At 43.0% G+C, this 20197-nt stretch overlaps 1 protein-coding gene across 1 annotated transcript in view; it reads left to right on the forward strand.

The window, feature by feature from the left end:
• The first annotated feature begins 1512 nt into the window (after window positions 1-1512).
• LOC120994922 (amine oxidase [flavin-containing] B-like) overlaps window positions 1513-20197 on the forward strand; it is an 85306-nt gene continuing 66621 nt past the window's right edge. The window contains exons 1-3 of the mRNA XM_040423811.1: window positions 1513-1650; window positions 11082-11176; window positions 16798-16935. Of these exons, the coding sequence (XP_040279745.1) occupies window positions 1605-1650; window positions 11082-11176; window positions 16798-16935 (279 nt within the window). The 5' untranslated portion in view covers window positions 1513-1604. The remainder of the gene's footprint in view (window positions 1651-11081; window positions 11177-16797; window positions 16936-20197) is intronic.

A 20197-nucleotide genomic window follows, 5' to 3' on the forward strand; every position in this document is an offset into this window, starting at 1 on the left:
ACCATGGAGCCCCCATCCGGAGGCACAACTAACAGTACGGTACGACTTGCATACATGCTGGACATAAAACGCCAACTTACCGGACATGTAACTACAACAAGACGAGACACCAAACCCTGAACATAAACCCACACAGGTTAGGTAGGGGAACGTGAAGGATAGAATGGGAAGACATCGTTGTCCCACTAGGTGGCCCTCACACTGGAAGATGGACCAACCAGACAAGGAGCATAACTCCAGCACACACCAAGACTGGAGTACAACTGACTCCTGACCTTAAGCCACAGGTATAAGAAGCACCTAGTGACCACACCCAGCAAGGAAGTTAACCCTTACTGCACCAGACAGGAGAAGGCTACAACTTAAAGGGGAAGTGCACACACCAGCCACAACGTTGCCCCCGGCAACAGCAGGCGTGGCAACCATGTCACGGTGCACACATCTTAAAAGGTGAAACTAACATATGAGATAGACTCATTATATGCAAAGCGAGATATTTCAAGCCTTTATTTGGTATAATTTGGACGATTATGGCTTACAGCTTATGAAACCCCAAAGTCACAATCTCAGGTACCCTTTGCTCAGGGGGTATGGACTAATTAGCTGACTAGAGTGTGACACTTTGAGCCTAGAATATTGAACCTTTTCACAAAATTCTCATTTTAAGCTGCATTAATGCAATTCCTTTTAATTTGTATTACTGAAATAAATGGACTATTCAAATTTTTCGCGTTTCACCTGTATAACAGCTGCCTTGCATCTTGGCAATTTCTCAAGAGTTACTATTTGGATTGCATGAAAGCAAATAATAAAAGCAATACATTTCAACGACACTTTATAATTCAGAGGGAACTTGTACAGACAGAAGCAGACATTCAAACAAGAGGAGAGAGTCTTTGCTCACAAGTGCTCGCAATCTATGAAGAAATACTCAAAAGGTAGAAGTGCTTATTTTGTACAACGGTCCAGCCATCTGTTATTAAAACGGAATAGAAACAGGGTAGCAAGCGAACTCGGAAATGGAAAATGTTGCCTATTATGTATTTGTTGACATAAAGGGTAACTATAGACTGCAGTATTTTACAGAGCCGCATAGATTTTGAACAAAGCATTTCATCTTTAGGCAGTCAAGCTAAATTCTATATATAAATTTCACCTAAAGAATTTGCTGTAATTGATATGAATATCAAAAAGGATTGTTTAAAGCCAAATAATTCCTTCTAGTCTTTAATTGCACAAGTGGTTGTAGATTAAGTAACATAAGCAACGTGGGAAAACTGAAGCGAACGTTAATTATTAACCTCGAATTCACAATAGGGCTGTTATTAGGATCTTACATAATAAGATGATTTTAAGCAAACTAAGCATTTACAGTATGTAGGATTTCAAATGTTGCCCCAGAGCAGATAACATTCTCTGTGTATTGTTTATATGGGAAAGCATCCAAGTCTGAGCCTCCTCCTAACACCCACTCCTTCACCAACCAATCCTGGTGCACTCTGCTCCTAGGCTCCATGTAAGTAACGGGCTGTAGAGGATCACGGACACTCTCTGCTGACAGCCTCAGCCTGAAGGAATCACCCTGCGAGGAGAAAAGCAGAGCCATGAGGGACACATACGACGTGATAGTCATTGGCGGAGGCATTTCAGGTCTGTCATTTCTGTTTAACAATTGAGTTGCTAATGATCAGTTAATGAATAGAAGTAAATGTATATATTTTTTTATGCACTTATATAGCGCTGATATATTTCATAACGCTTTACAGTATTCTGCAGGAAAAATGTACTGCTTCCACAAATACACAAAGATTTAAAATGATCCAAAAGGTGAAATGTTCACCCTCAGGATGAAATTTGGAGGAGGTGGGTGTGTCTGCTTGGGGCGGCTGTTGTGAAAATGTTATAGCTCTGATATAGCTGACTGTGTATTAGTTATTTCTCTACTGTGTAAATGGACAAGCCTACAGGTAGCAGATGTAGCAGAGCCTGATATGTGATTTATTTATTTGAGCAACATTGTTTGGGGCTACAGATGGGGAAAGCTACTATTCAGTACTATTTTATATATAGTATAACATAGGGGAAAGCTACTATTCAGTACTATTTTATATATAGTATAACATAGGGGAAAGCTACTATTAAGTACTATTTTATATATAGTATAGCATGGGGGAAAGCTACTATTCAGTACTATTTTATATATAGTATAGCATGGGGGAAAGCTACTATTCAGTACTATTTTATATATAGCATAGTAATAGAGATGAGCGAATCACTCAAATCTTGATTTGGGTTTGATTCAGCCAAATTGGTCTGGTCTGAATCAATTCTACCTGAAAATTCTGCCTGAAAAATTGTTTATGACATTCTGAGGTTTTAGGACTCATATTTTTTTCTCTCTTATCTTTCACTTTCTTAAAAAAAAAAAAAAAGACGTATATATGTGTATGTATGTATGTTCCGCGATCACTCAAAAACGCAACTATCGATTTCAGTGAAACTTGGTATACACATCCCTTGCTACCTGGAAAAAAATCTTGTGGGGGGGGTCTCAACTCTCTAGGATATACCGTTCCTGAGATATTCCCAAAAAATTACCTGCATTAGCCAATACAAGCCTGCAAGTCTTTCTCTTTATATCCCAACTGCTATACACACGGTCACATGTCCCTTATCAGCCAATAGAAGCTTGCAGGTCCTTAGTCTCCACATACACACAGTTAAGGCAGCGGAGTACTGTCAAGGTCACTGTTAAGGGGGCGAGCTCCTGAGGAGGTCACTGTCAAGGGAGTGGGGTGCTGTGAAACTCACTGTTAAAGGGCCGGACTGCTGTGGAGGTCCAATTTTAAAGTGGCGGGGCACTGTGGGGGGTGAGTGTTAAGAGGTGGGGGATTGTGGAGTTCACTGTTAAAGGGGGATACTGTCTATCTTGTAATGACACACACAAACATTAAATTAAATAGATGAAATATACCCGTGCAAAGCCGGGTCCTTCTGCTAGTAGAGAATAAAATTATGAAAGGTTCAATTTAAATACACTTTTATGTTCACCTTTTTATGTATGAAATTATGTAAAAAAAACATGTGAAGTATTGCAGACTAAAACTTGTTTAGTAGAGGTGATTTTTCAGCTTGCTCTTGTATGAATGGTAGTCAGCTCAATATCTTCAGAGGATTTCAATAAAAAGTAACACCTCCAGTATAAGGCCTTATTCACACAGTCAGTGTTCAGTCAGTGATTTCCAGGTGTTGCTCTAAACACGTAACAGTTGCAGATCTTTCCCTTAGGCTCAGTTCAGACCTGAGCATTCTGAAAGGAGCGCTCTGTATGCGCGATTGTACGGGCGTTTACAATCGCGCATACAGAGACAAGCGTACACACAGTGTCGCGCGTTCCCGAAAGTCTATGTACGGGAACGCGCGACAAGCGCCCAAAAAAACGCTCCTGTACTTGTTTGAGCGTCGGGCGTTTTACAGCGCGATCGTACGCGCTGTAAAACGCCCAGGTGAGAACCATTCCCATAGGGAAGCATTGGTTTCTCCTTGTTGAGCGTTATACAGCGCGTAGGAACGCGCTGTAAAACGCTCAGGTCTGAACTGAGCCTTAGGCCTTTTTGCACGCGGTCGTTCCATGCATTGGGGACTGCAATTTGCAGTCCCCAATGCACAGACCCCATCCGTGCGGCAGCCACGACGGATCCAGACCCATTCAACTTGAATGTGTCCGTGATCCGTCCGCACCGTAAAAATGGAACATGTTCTATTTTTTTGCGGTGCGAAGGCATGGACAGAAACACCATGGAAGCACTACGTAGTGCTTTCATGGGGTTCCATGCCTCCGTTCCCCTCCGCAGCTCCGGATTGCAGACCCATTCAAGTGAATGGGTCCGCATCGATGATGTGGGGTGCACACGGCCGGTACCTGCATATTGCGGACCAGCTGTTTGCGGGCCGCAATATGGGCCATGGCCAGCAACGGCCGTGTGCATGAGGCCTTATACCTTGAAATGTGAAGGCATAAAGCTGTATAAAGATCCTACTATTGACTGCTATGGGGACAACTCAGTTTCTCCTCCTGCCTTTCTCTTCTTGTGTAGTGACTGTTGCACAAGACATGGAGAATTCCACAATACTTTCCTATTTCAGTCCTAAATTGTATGACTTAGCTTTCATGGTGCCTGCCATAAGGGTACGTCTAAACAATGACATGTGTTGCGTTACAGCAAGTCGCAGAGCTGTGATTTGGCGGTAAAACACAGCCAAGTTGCAGGTGAGTCGTGTGACACGCGTAACTTCTATTAAAGCCTATGGAGCAAGGTTATGTCTACACGGTGATTTTTGCATGACCAAAGATCTCAGTGTAGCGGGGATGTCAAAATTATATATGGGGTCGCAGCACAACTCCCACCTTTTGCGAAAAATCCAAGACCACTACGACAGCATATCTGCGACATGATTGACTATCACACCAAAAAACGAAACGGAGTAGGACAAATATTACTGAATATGAGAGCTAAATTATATGTGCAACTAGCCTTTACAAGTTGAATTATTCTTGGCAGCGTTTCACTGTAGCATGTCTCTATATGCTTAAAAGGTCAGATGTAATTTTTTATACATGTGTTTGTTTTTGGTATTATGTTGAACTACGATTTCAAACAGAACTTGTAAGATTTGGACTAAAGGGCAGTCACGGTTGATGACCAATGCAAATATAGTATAAAAAATAGCCTGGTAAACTTTAAAAAGGTATTCAAGTCAGTGCCTGTAGGTGATTCTTGCCTGCTATGTATTTTCCTAATTGCAACCTCGATCGTTACGCAACTGGCCATGCTATGAAAAGAACAATCTAGAGCAGGCATGGCCAACCTGCGGCTCTCCAGCTGTTGTAAAACTACAACTCCCACCATGCCCTGCTGTAGGCTGCCAGCAGAAGGCAGTCTGGGCATGCTGGGAGTTGTAGTTTTGCAACAGCTGGAGAGCCTCAGGTTGGCCATCCCTGATCTAGAGGCAGAGTGCTGCAGAACCAAGGTGCACCTGCGATTAGCTAGTGTGCAGTGAAGAGGATTTGTGTTCAGAGCTGTGTCTGCTGAGAGAGGAAGAGACTCTGAAATCTGATGGGAAAGGGAAAGACTTCTCCCTTGGCCGTGGACTTGCTCTGGCCTGCTGCTGACAGGGCTACTTGAGTAAGTGTTTTTTCCCCAGTGAGGAGACCACTCTGGTAAGTGGTTGTAGACAACTTCTGGATAGAGAATGCAACATGGTAGGCCTAACCTGATATTCTGTACTGTGTGATGCACTGTGGCCTAGATAAAGAGACTGTTCTGGTGCTATGGGCAACTGTCTGGTAGAGGTGCAGCGAGCTCCTGAGGAGCAGGTGCAGAGGATGGAAGTGGTAGTTGCCAGGATGAGATGTTGTGTCATGGTGAACACCCTCAGGCCATCACTCCCTGAGGATTGGTGCAGTGGAAATGTGGTTTGAAGAATCAGACCAGAAGTGAACGTAGAACAATCTCTTTTTACTTAGTACAAAATATTATAACTTGTGGTAAATTCAGTAGCAGCAAATTCAAAGTGCAGTTTCTGGCACCAGTTGAAGAGGTATGATGGCCAATTGGATGACTTTATATTGGCCTTGTGGGTATAGGTGTCCACTGTAAGGTTCAGACTTGAGCGCTATCTGGCCTAGTGGTGGTATAAATGATAAGTGTCTGAGACGTAGTCCTGCACCTTGCAGCAGTGTCCGTAAAGCAGTATTTTGCTCATCACTATGCTGCCTTGTCCCTCGGGTGCTTTCTTGAAGCTGAATTTTGCTGGTCTCTCTGGAGTGTCTCTGTACAGTATTAAAATGTATGGGCTCCAATGAGCCAAAGTTGCTAATATATATGGAATCCCACAGGCGAAACGGCGTTGGGCAGGGTTTGACCGAGGGGCCGACACGCAGCATCTGGTAATACACTTTTTTATTCTCTTTTGTCAGTTTACTTTTGACTGCCAGCTTGTGGATAGTGTGGGATGAACATCTGCCGAGACGGTTCGCAAACGCGATCAAATGTTCGCGAACCGCAAGTTCACGGCGGGTCCCTTTCATTTTAATTGCAGGCGAACCTGAAAAACCTTCAGCTCCTATTTGTAGCCAAGAAATAATTACTAGAAGTGCACAAATAGTCCCACAACATGGACAGTGACATACCAGATGTATTATTCAAATTTGCGATCTCCATTCATTATTTTTTTTCAATGCGAAATATCGGCAATATAATTTTCGCGTACGCGAATGCGCACACCAGTTATAATTATTTTTTCCAATACCGTTTGTCACTGTGTGTAGCAGAAGGAACGCAGCAAAACATCAAATAAATGCTGCTGGACCCAAATGCACTATAAAGAAAGTATATTATTGGTATATAACACCCCGCTTCTATCAGTTTTTTTGGGGGGCGACTGGTATATCACAGCAGTTATAATTATTTTTTCTAATTGCGTTTGTCACTTTGTGTAGCTGCAGAACTGCTCACCACTGCTGCACAATACAAATCCACTATAATATACTTTCTATGTTAGAAAGTATATTATAAGTATATTACACCCCTCAGTACTGCACACCTATCAATAGTACACCTATACCAGTCCTTAAAAAGACTTTTGTGGACCTATTTGATAGCGTTTTTGTTCCTAACAGCCTGTCCCTGCTCCACACAGCAACCTTTCCCTACACTGACAAAAGACTGAATGTAAAATGGCGGCCAGATCAGGTCTATTTATAAGGTAGGGGGTATGTCCATGGGCTGAAACGTCTCAATTGGCTGTCCTGTACCACCTGATGGATGTGTCATGGGTCAAAGTTCTTCACAATATAAAAGAATATGGCGGGCCCGAATATCGGCATATGTTCGCATGTTCAGTGAATTGCGAACGAGCAAAGCCATCACTACTTGTGGATCCTTGTACCTAGTTTCTTTGAAACAGGTTTACTTAAACTCTGTTTTCTTACCTCTTGCTGGCAGTCTTGTGCCACGGCCTATGGTGTGCGCTGTGACACTGTTGCTACACTTGCGGTTGCCCACGGCAATGTGTTGCTGTGTGAGCATGCGGTGGCAGTGTCTCGGCCTTCTGGGTTATTGCCGTGACATGGTTGCCACGCATGTTGTTGCCTGCGGCAACATGTAGCTTTCTATGCTTGTGTGTGAACTTCCCCTTTAAGTGGCTTTCTTCCCTTGTCTGGTGTTGAAAGGGTTAACTCCCTTCCTTTTGTTAAGGCCGGGTTCACACGAACGTGTGTGACCCGTGCCTGTGAAGCGGCCCGCAAATAGCGGGCCGCAATGCTTGTTCGCCGGCCGTAGGTCAGCCGCATAGGATCGCGGACCCATTCACTTTAATGGGTCCGCGATCCGGCCGTTCCGCGAAAAGATAGGACTTGTTCTATCTTTTAGCGGAACGGAACAACGGGACGTAACCCCAGGAGGCACTCCGTAGTGCTTCCGAGGGGTCCCGTCCCGTGCGGCCGTTCCGCGATTCCGGATTAGCGGACCCATTGAAGTGAATGGGTCCGCATCCGTGATGCGGAATTCACACGGAACTGTGGCCGTGTATTGCGGCCCGCGATTTGCGGGCCGCAATACGGCCACGGGTCACGCACGTTCGTGTGAACTTAGCCTAACACTGGGTTTATGTGTGTGTGTGTGTGTGTGTGTGGCTGCTTGGGCTATTTAGCCTCTGCTGGATGCCTGAAGCTGAGGGGTACTCCAGTCATGGTGTATGCTGGAGCTATCCTCCTGGTCTTCATATTCCATCTGTCCAGTGAGGGCCACCCTTGTGGTCATAGATGTTTTTATGTTGTCTCACGTTTATTGCAGCTATGGTGGTCCTGGGTTCCTGTGTTGTTGTGGTTTGTGCTGTGTCCTTTTAATGTTGGTGTGGACATCAGCACTTGTGCACGGGTTCCAGTCAGTGTGTCTGTGGCAGGTAAGTGTGTTACTGGTTTCACTTACCTGCCATCTCTATAGCTGTATGTGTTCCCCTCTCCTTGCAGCCTGGCCTCAGATAGAGACTCCTGTTCCTCCATGACTGGAATGAACAGGTTGTTTCTACCCTGCTCCTACGTGAGGGATTACCAGGGCGACTTAGGTCCCTTTCACACGAGCGAGTTTTCTGCGCGGGTGCAATGCGTGACGTGAACGCATAGCACCCGCACTGAATCCTGACCCATTCATTTCAATGGGTCTGTATACATGAGCGTTGTTTTTCACGCATCAGTTTCACGCAGCCCTGGCCCCATAGAAGTGAATGGGGATGCGTGAAAAATGCATTGCATTCACTGATGGTTGCTAAGAGATGTTGTTAGTAAACATTCAGTCTTTTTGAAAAACGCATCAAAACGCATTGCACCTGCGCGGAAACAACTGAACAACTAAACACAACCGCAGACCAAACTGACTGAACTTGCTTGCAAAATAGTGCGAGTTTCACTGAATGCACTCTGAACGCATCCGGCCCCAATCCGAAACGCCCGTGTGAAACCAGCCCCCTATTTCTAGGAATCCTGAGTATGAGTCGTCCTACCATCGGGGTCCGCTCATACAGTGAGGAGTCAGGGAGAGGATTAGGGACGTGGTAGGAGGTGACCTGCTCCCTTATTACTCCTTTTGCCAGGCTGATCCCCCTTTTAACCTCTGACACCGCACGGTGGGGGGTTTCCCCCACTCCCCGCCGTGACATCTTGTTTATTATTACTATTATTATTTTCACTCTATTTTCAGCCAGAATCTTTGTGTTGCCGACCCCTCGGCCCTCCCCTGGGTCCATCAGTCCTTTACTGTCCGTTCATATCTGCTGCTTACTCTAGTATTTAATTATGCTGATCTATATGTATATCATTCTTTAATAAAAATTTTGCTTAATATTTGCCCTGTGTACCACAGTCTGCTGTTGCAGATATTTTTTTTATGATATCATCTTCAATAAATTGCTAATTTTGTAAAATATCTGTGTTGAGGGGTGTCCAATGTCTGTCAGTTTACTGACTATGTATTTTGTCCTCCTGACATTATTACATATGTATATAATTGCCCGGTCTTTCTAATAGGTGTGTTGTTTATTCAACACGTGTTTTGTACATGGACTATCTGCTGCGGAGGCGGCAGTGTTATATATGAAGAGAAAATTTGAAGTTAATAAAGAAGTTATTTCAAGCATTTGGTGTGCTCTTTAAACCTACTGTTTCCATAGAACAGCGCACATCCAAGATTTACCACGGTCCAGAGGACCGGGGTTACACCATGGAAGCATGTCCGCTTTTACGGATCCATCATGCCCATTACAGTCCATGAGTTCATAAAAAAAATAAAAAAAACACTGATACAACATAGATGGGATCATGTTTCATGGATTGTTGCTAGGAGATGCTCTTAAAATAATTTTCAGCTGAGCGGTGTCCATGGAATACAGATGACACACAAAGGGCAAAAAACACATGGACCAAACATGGATCCTTCACAGACATCTTCACGGATGCACCACTCACCATCTTGTCACTGATGTCATCACAGACACGGATGTGTGAATGAGGCCTTAGGCTGCTTCCCTTCTGGTTTTGGTTCAAAAGACTGAATAAAAAAAAGCTCTGTGTGACACCACCCTTAGGCCTCTTTCACACGGCCGTTTTTTTTTTCCGTTTTGCGGGCCGTTTTTTTGCGGGCCGTATACGGAACCATTCATTTCAATGGTTCCGCAAAAAAAACTGAATGTGTTCCGTATGCATTACGTTTCCGTATTTCCGTTTTTTCGTTACGTTTAAAGATAGAACATGTCCTATATTTGGCCGCAAATCACGTTCCGTTGCTCCATTAAAGTCTATGGGTCCGCAAAAAAACGGAATGCATACGGAAATGCATCCGTATGTCTTCCGTATCCGTTCCGTTTTTTGCGGAACCATCTATTGAAAATGTTATGCCCAGCCCAATTTTTTCTATGAAATTACTGTACACTGTATATGCCATACGGAAAAACGGAACGGAAAAACGGAACGGAAACACAACGGAAACAAAAAACGGAACAACGGATCCGTTTAAAACTGACCGCAAAACACTGAAAAAGACATACTGTCGTGTGAAAGATGCCTTAGGGTCATGCAGACGACCATTCCCCGGCTGTGCCCCTATTGTGGCCCGCAGACAGCCGGTCCGCAATATACAGACCCCCACCGTTTGTGCACAGCATCTGTTTTTTTTTGTGGCTCCATGTTTTGCGGACCACAAAATACATATGGTCATGTGCATGAGCGCTTATTCTTAAGTTTCTAGTAGGAATAATAGAGAAACTGCACCACATAGGAATAGATATGTCTGAATTGTTATTGCATGGGCAATACAAGTAGTTATTAAAGCATGTTTTTTTGCCTTTGAAATAAACTAAGACTTAGGGCTCATGCACACAACTGTGCCGTGTTTTGCAGTCTGAAAATTGCAGATCCACAAAACACGGATGCTGCCAGTGTTCATTCTGCAATTTGCGAGTTGCCTATAATAGAAATGTCTATTCTTGTCCGCAAAACCCAGAGTACTGTCCGCATCTTTTGCGGCTCCTTTGAAGTGAATTGGTCAGCATCCGAGCCGCAAAAAAAAAATGTAGCTCGGGTGCGGAACCAAATGTTCATGTGCATGAGACCTTATAGAGGCAGCATGGTGGCTTGCAGGGCTGGGGTCCTTGGTTCAAATCCAACCAAGAACAACATCTGCATGGACTTTGTATGTTCTCCCCGTATTTGCTGGGGTTTTCTCCAGGTTCTCCGGTTTCCTCCCACACTCTAAAGACATACTGATAGTGAACTCATATTGTGAGCACAATTTTTGACAGCCAGATGCTAATGTCTGTAAATCCCTGCCGAATATAGTAACGCTATGTAGGTGTGTATAATAAATAAATAAAAATAAATAACGTTTTCCCTACCATATATCCATATATATGCTTATCTACAGTATTACACAAGTTCTCTTAAATAATGAGGGTTATAGAAAAACATACAATTCTTATTAACTCTTGTGTATGTTTAAAGTTCGCAATTATATCTTTTTTGATTTTAGGCCTTTCAGCTGCTAAACTGCTAGCAGAAGCAGGACTTCACGTAATTGTGTTGGAGGCCCAGAACAGAGTTGGTGGACGAACACATACTATACGAGTGAGTTTTATATATAATATATATATTTATAGTGGTACATGTTTATTACAGAATTTGGTTGTAAAATCAGCAAATCGACAACATAGTACAGTTCAATATTAGTGACAGTGTTGAAAATATTTTTTGGGATTCCCATAGATTTTCACCACAAGTTTCATTTATTGCAATGCGTAGAGCGAAATCCATGGCTAAGTTCCAAACCAAGATCGACAAGGAAATCCACATGTAACACAGGCAGATTTTAATGCTAATTTTGGAGCAGATTTTTAGTCTGGAGTCATAGAATACTTTTTATGCTGTGTGTGCACATGCCCTAATTGTGTGTATATATATATATATATATATATATATATATATATATACACTGCTCAAAAAAATAAAGGGAACACTTAAACAACACAATGTAACTCCAAGTCAATCACACTTCTGTGAAATCAAACTGTTCACTTAGGAAGCAACACTGAGTGACAATCAATTTCACATGCTGTTGTGCAAATGGGATAGACAACAGGTGGAAATTATAGGCAATTAGCAAGACACCCCCAATAAAGGAGTGGTTCTGCAGGTGGTAACCACAGACCACTTCTCAGTTCCTATGCTTCCTGGCTGATGTTTTGGTCACTTTTGAATGCTGGCGGTGCTTTCACTCTAGTGGTAGCATGAGACGGAGTCTACAACCCACACAAGTGGCTCAGGTAGTGCAGCTTATCCAGGATGGCACATCAATGCGAGCTGTGGCAAGAAGGTTTGCTGTGTCTGTCAGCGTAGTGTCCAGAGCATGGAGGCACTACCAGGAGACAGGCCAGTACATCAGGAGACGTGGAGGAGGCCGTAGGAGGGCAACAACCCAGCATCAGGACCGCTACCTCCGCCTTTGTGCAAGGAGGAACAGGAGGAGCACTGCCAGAGCCCTGCAAAATGACCTCCAGCAGGCCACAAATGTGCATGTGTCTGCTCAAACGGTCAGAAACAGACTCCATGAGGGTGATATGAGGGCCCGACGTCCACAGGTGGGAGTTGTGCTTACAGCCCAACACCGTGCAGGATGTTTGGCATTTGCCAGAAAACACCAAGATTGGCAAATTCGCCACTGGCGCCCTGTGCTCTTCACAGATGAAAGCAGGTTCACACTGAGCACATGTGACAGACGTGACAGAGTCTGGAGACGCCGTGGAGAACGTTCTGCTGCCTGCAACATCCTCCAGCATGACCGGTTTGGCATTGGGTCAGTAATGGTGTGGGGTGGCATTTCTTTGGAGGGCTGCACAGCCCTCCATGTGCTCGCCAGAGGTAGCCTGACTGCTATTAAGTACCGAGATGAGATCTTCAGACCCCTTGTGAGACCATATGCTGGTGCGGTTGGTCCTGGGTTCCTCCTAATGCAAGACAATGCTAGACCTCATGTGGCTGGAGTGTGTCAGCAGTTCCTGCAAGACGAAGGCATTGATGCTATGGACTGGCCCGCCCGTTCCCCAGACATGAATCCAATTGAGCACATCTGGGACATCATGTCTCGCTCTATCCACCAATGTCACGTTGCACCACAGACTGTCCAGGAGTTGGCAGATGCTTTAGTCCAGGTCTGGGAGGAGATCCCTCAGGAGACCGTCCGCCACCTCATCAGGAGCATGCACAGGCGTTGTAGGGAGGTCATACAGGCACGTGGAGGCCACACACACTACTGAGCCTCATTTTGACTTGTTTTAAGGACATTACATCAAAGTTGGATCAGCCTGTAGTGTGTTTTTCCACTTTAATTTTGAGTGTTACTCCAAATCCAGGCCTCCATGGGTTAAAAAATTTGATTTCCATTTTTTTATTTTTGTGTGATTTTTGTTGTCAGCACATTCAACTATGTAAAGAACAAAGTATTTCAGAAAAATATTTAATTAATTCAGATCTAGGATGTGTTATTTTTGTGTTCCCTTTATTTTTTTGAGCAGTGTGTGTGTGTGTGTGTGTGTGTGTGTATATATATATATATATATATATATATATATATATATATATATATATATATAAAAAAAAGTTTTACATAAAAGTCAATAAAAATAAATAAAAAAATAAATAAAATATATATATATATATACAGTGGGGGAAATAATTATTTGACCCCTCACTGATTTTGTAAGTTTGTCCAATGACAAAGAAATGAAAAGTCTCAGAACAGTATCATTTCAATGGTAGGTTTATTGTAACAGTGGCAGATAGCACATCAAAAGGAAAATCGAAAAAATAACTTTAAATAAAAGATAGCAACTGATTTGCATTTCATTGAGTGAAATAAGTATTTGAACCCTCTAACAAAAAAAGACTTAATACTTGGTGGAAAACGTTTCTTGTAATTGATGACCAAGTTTGCGCACATTTTAGGAGGAATGTTGGTCCACTCCTCTTTGCAGATCATCTCTAAATCCCTAAGGTTTCGAGGCTGTCTCTGTGCAACTCTGAGCTTGAGCTCCCTCCATAGGTTTTCGATTGGATTAAGGTCGGAGACTGACTAGGCCACTCCATGACCTTAATGTGCTTCTTCTTGAGCCACTCCTTTGTTGCCTTTGCTGTATGTTTTGGCTCATTGTCGTGCTGGAACACCCATCCACGACCCATTTTCAGTTTCCTGGCAGAGGGAAGGAGGTTGTCGCTCAGGATTTCACGATACATGGCTCCGTCCATTTTCCCGTTTATGCGAATAAGTTGTCCTGTGCCCTTAGCAGAAAAACACCCCCAAAGCAAAATGTTTCCACCCCCATGCTTGACGGTGGGGACGGTGTTTTGGGGGTCATAGGCAGCATTTTTCTTCCTCCAAACACAGCGAGTTGAGTTAATGCCAAAGAGCTCTATTTTGGTCTCATCAGACCACAGCACCTTCTCCCAGTCACTCTCTGAATCATTCAGGTGTTCATTGGCAAACTTCAGACGGGCCTGCACATGTGCCTTCCTGAGCAGGGGGACCTTGCGAGCCCTGCAGGATTTTAATCCATTGCGGTGTAATGTATTTCCAATGGTTTTCTTGGTGACTGTGGTCCCTGCTAATTTGAGGTCATTAACTAACTCCTCCCGTGTAGTTCTAGGATGCTTTTTCACCTTTCTCAGAACCATTGACACCCCACGAGGTGAGATCTTGCGTGGAGCCCCAGAGCGAGGTCGATTGATGGTCATTTTGTGCTCCTTCCATTTTCGAACAATCGCACCAACAGTTGTCACCTTCTCTCCCAGCTTCTTGCTAATGGTTTTGTAGCCCATTCCAGCCTTGTGCAGGTCTACAATTTTGTCTCTGACATCCTTGGACAGCTCTTTGGTCTTTCCCATGTTGGAGAGTTTGGAGTCTGCTTGATTGATTCTGTGGACAGGTGTCTTTTATACAGGTGACTAGTTAAGACAGGTGTCCTTAATGAGGGTGACTAATTGAGTAGAAGTGTCTAACCACTCTGTGGGAGCCAGAACTCTTAATGGTTGGTAGGGGTTCAAATACTTATTTCACTCAATGAAATGCAAATCAGTTGCTATCTTTTATTTAAAGTTATTTTTTCGATTTTCCTTTTGATGTGCTATCTGCCACTGTTACAATAAACCTACCATTGAAATGATACTGTTCTGAGACTTTTCATTTCTTTGTCATTGGACAAACTTACAAAATCAGTGAGGGGTCAAATAATTATTTCCCCCACTGTATATATATATATATATATATATATATATATTTTATTTATTTTTTTATTTATTTTTATTGACTTTTATGTAAAACTTTTTTTTTTTTTTTAAAACATTTTTATAAATTTGCCAATGTCAACTTAAAAAAAATGATAATGATTTAGAATACGTATGTCTAGGCTATACGATATGCCATATTTTAATTATCACCTGTGATATCCCATACATACAAACAAATCAACTTGTAAGGCCCCTTTCACACGGGCGAGTATTCCGCGCGGATGGGATGCGCGAGTTGAACGCATTGCACCCGCACTTTATACCGACCCATTCATTTCTATGGGGCTGTTCACATGAGCGGCGATTTTCACGCATCACTTGTGCGTTGCGTGAAAATCGCAGCATGCTCTATATGCTGCGTTTTTCACGCAACGCAGGCCCCATAGAAGTGAATGGGGTTGCGTTAAAATCGCAAGCATCCGCAAGCAAGTGCGGCTGCGGTGCGATTTTCACGCACGGTTGCTAGGAGACTATCGGGATGGAGACCCGATCATTATTATTTTCCCTTATAATATGGTTATTAGGGAAAATAATAGCATTCTGAATACAGAATGCATAGTAAACTAGCGCTGGAGGGGTTAAAAAATAATTTAACTCACCTTAGTCCACTTGATCGCGTAGCCCGGCATCTCCTTCTGTCTCCTTTGTTGAATAGGACCTGTGGTGAGCATTAATTACAGGACCTTTGATGACATCACTCCGGTCATCACATGGAACGTCACATGAACGAAAAGATCATGTGACGTACCATGTGATGACCGGAGTGACGTCATCAAAGGTCCTGTTCCTATAATTAATGCTCACCACAGGTCCTATTCAACAGAAGGCGATGCCGGGCTGCGATCAAGTGGACTAAGGTGAGTTAAATTATTCTTTTATTTTTTATTTATTTTTTTTAATCCCTCCAGCGCTGTTTTACTATGCATTCTGTATTCAGAATGCTATTATTTTCCCTTATAACCATGTTATAAGGGAAAATAATACAATCTACAGAACACCGATCCCAAGCCCGAACTTCTGTGAAGAAGTTTGGGTTTGGGTACCAAACATGCGCGATTTTTCTCACGCGAGTGCAAAACGCATTACAATGTTTTGCACTCGCGCTGAAAAATCACGGGTGTTCCCGCAACGCACCCGCACATTTTCCCGCAACGCCCATGTGAAAGGGGCCTAAGAGTTCCCATTTTCTAACATTACATATCATTAGTTGGTTTTCAAGTCATTTAGGGCTCATGCACATGAACATATATTCTTTCCATGTCCGGATTTTTTGGGGTACTGTATGTGGAAACATTAATTTCAATGGGTCCGCAAAAAAAAACAAAAGTTACTCTGTGTGCATTCCATTTCTGAATTTCCGTTCCGCAAAAGAATAGAACATGTCCTATTATTGTCCACAATACTGACAAGAATACGACTATTCTATTAGGGACAGCTGTTCCGTTTTGCAAAATACTGAATGTACACAGTCTTCATCCGTATTTTTTGCGGATCAGTGTTTTGCGGACTTCTCCAAAAACAGTCCAATACTGATAAGAGAAATCCAACACTGTCTCAATAAAAACAATTCTTTATTGGTCACTTCTTAAAAAGATCCATAAAGTGTGAATTCACATGCTATGTTTTCAGACGAACGCATGTCATCCTTTTATCAAGTATATAGTTGAACCGCTTCGTTGAACCATTACTATGATGAAAGACAACACGTGTTAATCTAAAACGAGTAGCATGTGAATTCCGATTTTATGAATTTTGACTAAGAAGTGACTAATAAAGAATCATTTTATCGAGACGCAGTGCTGGATTTCTCTTATCAGAGTATTTCTCTACAGTAAAGGGGCAGAATGTTGCTGAAATTTCTGTCACTATTTTATTGAACTAAATGCGGCCTGCTTTCTCTTTGTTAAAAGAACAAGGACGTTCAATATGTGGATGTTGGAGGTGCTTATGTGGGACCAACGCAAAATCGTCTACTACGGCTGGCGAAAGAACTTGGTATAGAGACTTATAAAGTATATTTAAAAGGGCATCTTCTCCACCACAGAGAGGTATACCAAGCTTTCTTTGTAAATGTGAATTTCTCCTGCTCGAATAATATGGATGTGATAGTGGTTAGGAATACTCAATGGATGTGATAGTGGTTAGGAATTCAAATAGTGCTGAGGAATGACAACCAATGATATCCATACAGCTTCATACATTTTGAATATAATATTTTTTATGTCCACTCCATTATTACAGCAAGGACGGCAGCCTAATCTGGACAAGATATTAAGTGGCTCAACTAAATATTTAATACTTGCCAGAAAACAACTGTTAGTATTTAGTCACAAATAGAAGTTTAAAAGTGTTGCTTGTACAGATGATTAAAACTTGTTGTGACTCCTGCCCTACATACAGGATGTTTATATAGGAAATAACAAATGTATCTAACACATTCCAAGCCTTAGGTTTACAAATGTGGTGTTCATACACATGCAAGGCTATCCATGCACTGATAAAATAAAGTTTTTTTCTTTCACTGTTGCATTTGACTCAATTTGAACTAAAGATCATTTTTTCAATTGGTCTTTCTAAAAAAAAAATAACCACAGTCTTTGTGCAGCCTTGAGTTTCTTTAGTAGCAGGATCTGAATTTTCACTGTGTTCCATCAGGCTGCTCATCTGATGGCTCCCTACCTCTGATCTCTGATAAACATTCACTAAAGCTTAAAGGGACACTGACAGGCCCAATAAGCATAATTGGCTATATATATATATGCATGCACAGGTCTTCTAATGTGCATTAAAAACATATAAGTATAACCCCTGTCCACCTTATAAATACAGCAAACTGATGTTTTATAACCTGAAGTAATCGCTTTTCTTTCTGCCCAAGGGGCGGCGTTTCAGCTTGACTTCTGCCCAGCCAGCCTCCCCCAACCGCCGTTTTGAAGCGCCGCCCAGCTCATCAATATTCTCTTCGCTGGGCGGCTTCTGCTGTCCCCGACGTTCCTAGTTCCGGCGCATGCCCAATAGAAAGCTATGGTGCCGGGCGCATGCGCAGAAGCTGAAAGTGAGTCCGATGCCCATAGCTTTCTATTGGGCATGCGCCAGATCTCTATTGGGCATGCGCCGGATCTTGGAACGTCGGGGACAGCAGAAGCCGCCAAGCGAAGTGAATATTCATGAGCTGGGCTGTGCTTCAAAACGGCGGTTGGGGGGAGTTTGGCTGGGCAGAAGTGAAGCTGAAACGCCGCCCCTTGGGCAGAAAGAAAAGCGATTACTTCAGGTTATAAAACATCAGTTTGCTGTATTTATAAGGTGGACAGGGGTTATACTTATATGTTTTTAATGCACATTAGAAGACCTGTGCATGCATATATATAGCTAATTATGCTTATTGGGCCTGTCAGTGTCCCTTTAATTCTGATCTTACTGATAAGAATGTGGCTTAAATAAGTGTTTTAGTAATTTAGAGATAAGGTTCATAGAATGACTAGCACAAAGTGAAAGTAAAAAGTATGATTCACACAGCCAGAAAAACAGTTAACCCTTTGTAACAGAATGGCTTAATATTTTTACAAAGACCAATTGCATAACAATTATTTTAGCCCAAAATATGTAAAATGCAATAATAAAAAATGTGCATATCTTTCAAATAATGTGTTCTATCCTTAGGCTGCATTCACACGTCCGTGGTGTGTTGCGGACCCGCAAATTGCGGGTCCGCAACACACCAGCCCGGCACCCCCATTGAAATGCCTATTCTTGTCCGCAAGCTGCGGACAAGACTAGGACATGCTCTATCTTTTTGCGGAGCTGCGGACCCAAAGATCGGGGCCGCGCACCGCAAATGCGGACAGCACACTGTGTGCTGTCCGCATCCATTCCATCCCCATAGAGAATGAATGGGTCCGCACCCGTTCCGCAAAATTGCGGAACGGATGCAGACCCATTTTGCGGACGTGTGAATGGAGCCTTAAAGAGGTTGTTCCATCACAACAAAAGTCTGATAGTCGGGGTTCCGACCACTGGGGCCTCCACTAATCATCAAAACAGAGGCCAGAGTCATGCATTTGGTCTCTTGTCTATTCAGCTCTATTGGGCTGCCAGAGATGGTGAAGAGGTTGAATGGAGTGGTGGAAACGCATGCATGTTTGCCTCTTCATTAATGCACAGAGAATTCTCTCATGACAGGTGTCATAATGGAACAATCTATTTAAAGAGGACTGCCATCTCTTCTAACATGTCTGTTTTAGTAAATACCGTATTTTTCGCTTTATAAGATGCACCCGATGATAAGACCACCCCAGATTTTAGAGAAGGAAAATAAGAAAAAATATTTTTCATCAGTCTTCATATCAGATCCTCAGATCAGACCCCCATAAATATCAGGACATCATATCAGACTCCCATATCAGCCCTCCATGTCAGAACCCCATCAGACCCTTGATCAGCCCTTAAGGTAATACCCCCATCAGACCTCAGATCAGCCCTTAAGGTAATACCCCCATCAGACCTCAGATCAACCTTTAGGGTAATAAATACCACCATCAGACCTCAGATCAGAATAAAATAAAAAACTCTTACCTCTCCTGCACCGCGGATCCATTTAATCTCGGGCAGAAGTCACTCTCCTCTTCTCCGGCCGGAGCAGCATGCAGCATCAGATCATAGTGCACGCACTACGTCCTGACGCTGTACGGGGTCAGGAAGGTGCAGTGCCGGCCCCAGCAAAGAAGACCAGTATCGGAAGTGCTTGCACCCAGCTCCCAGCACCTAATGCATACTAGTGAGCGCTTCCATTTTGGGGGAAAAAGTGCGTCTTATAAAGCAGTGTTTTCCAACCAGTGTTCCTCCAGCTGTTGCAAAACTACAACTCCCAGCATGCCCGCACAGCAAAAGGCTGTCTGGGCATGCTGGGAGTTGTAGTTTTGCAACAGCTGGAGGCACACTGGTAAACACTGTATAAAGCGAAAAATACGGTACCTGCATTTCTTTTGAAATACCAATTTATAGGTCATTTATTTAAAGAAATCTCTGTGTTGTGGCGTTCATCTGGTATTTTTAAATATGTGCAATTAAATTGACAACTGGATGATGGGGATTTGTCACTGTACAAACTTTCATTGTCCAATTAGCACTTGGACACGAGACTGTGCATGCATAGACCCTATCAATAAGAGGAATTGTAACGCCCTGTTATCAATTTATTCATAAATTTCTAGGAGAACATGGTAGAACATTGGGGAGATTTATCAAAATTCCACCTTTCAGCTCCTGATAAAAGATGCTTCAGAATTAACATTTTATGAGCAATGCATGTAC

The sequence above is a fragment of the Bufo bufo genome, chromosome 3 (assembly GCF_905171765.1).
Source record: "Bufo bufo chromosome 3, aBufBuf1.1, whole genome shotgun sequence".
Lineage (NCBI taxonomy): Eukaryota > Metazoa > Chordata > Amphibia > Anura > Bufonidae > Bufo > Bufo bufo.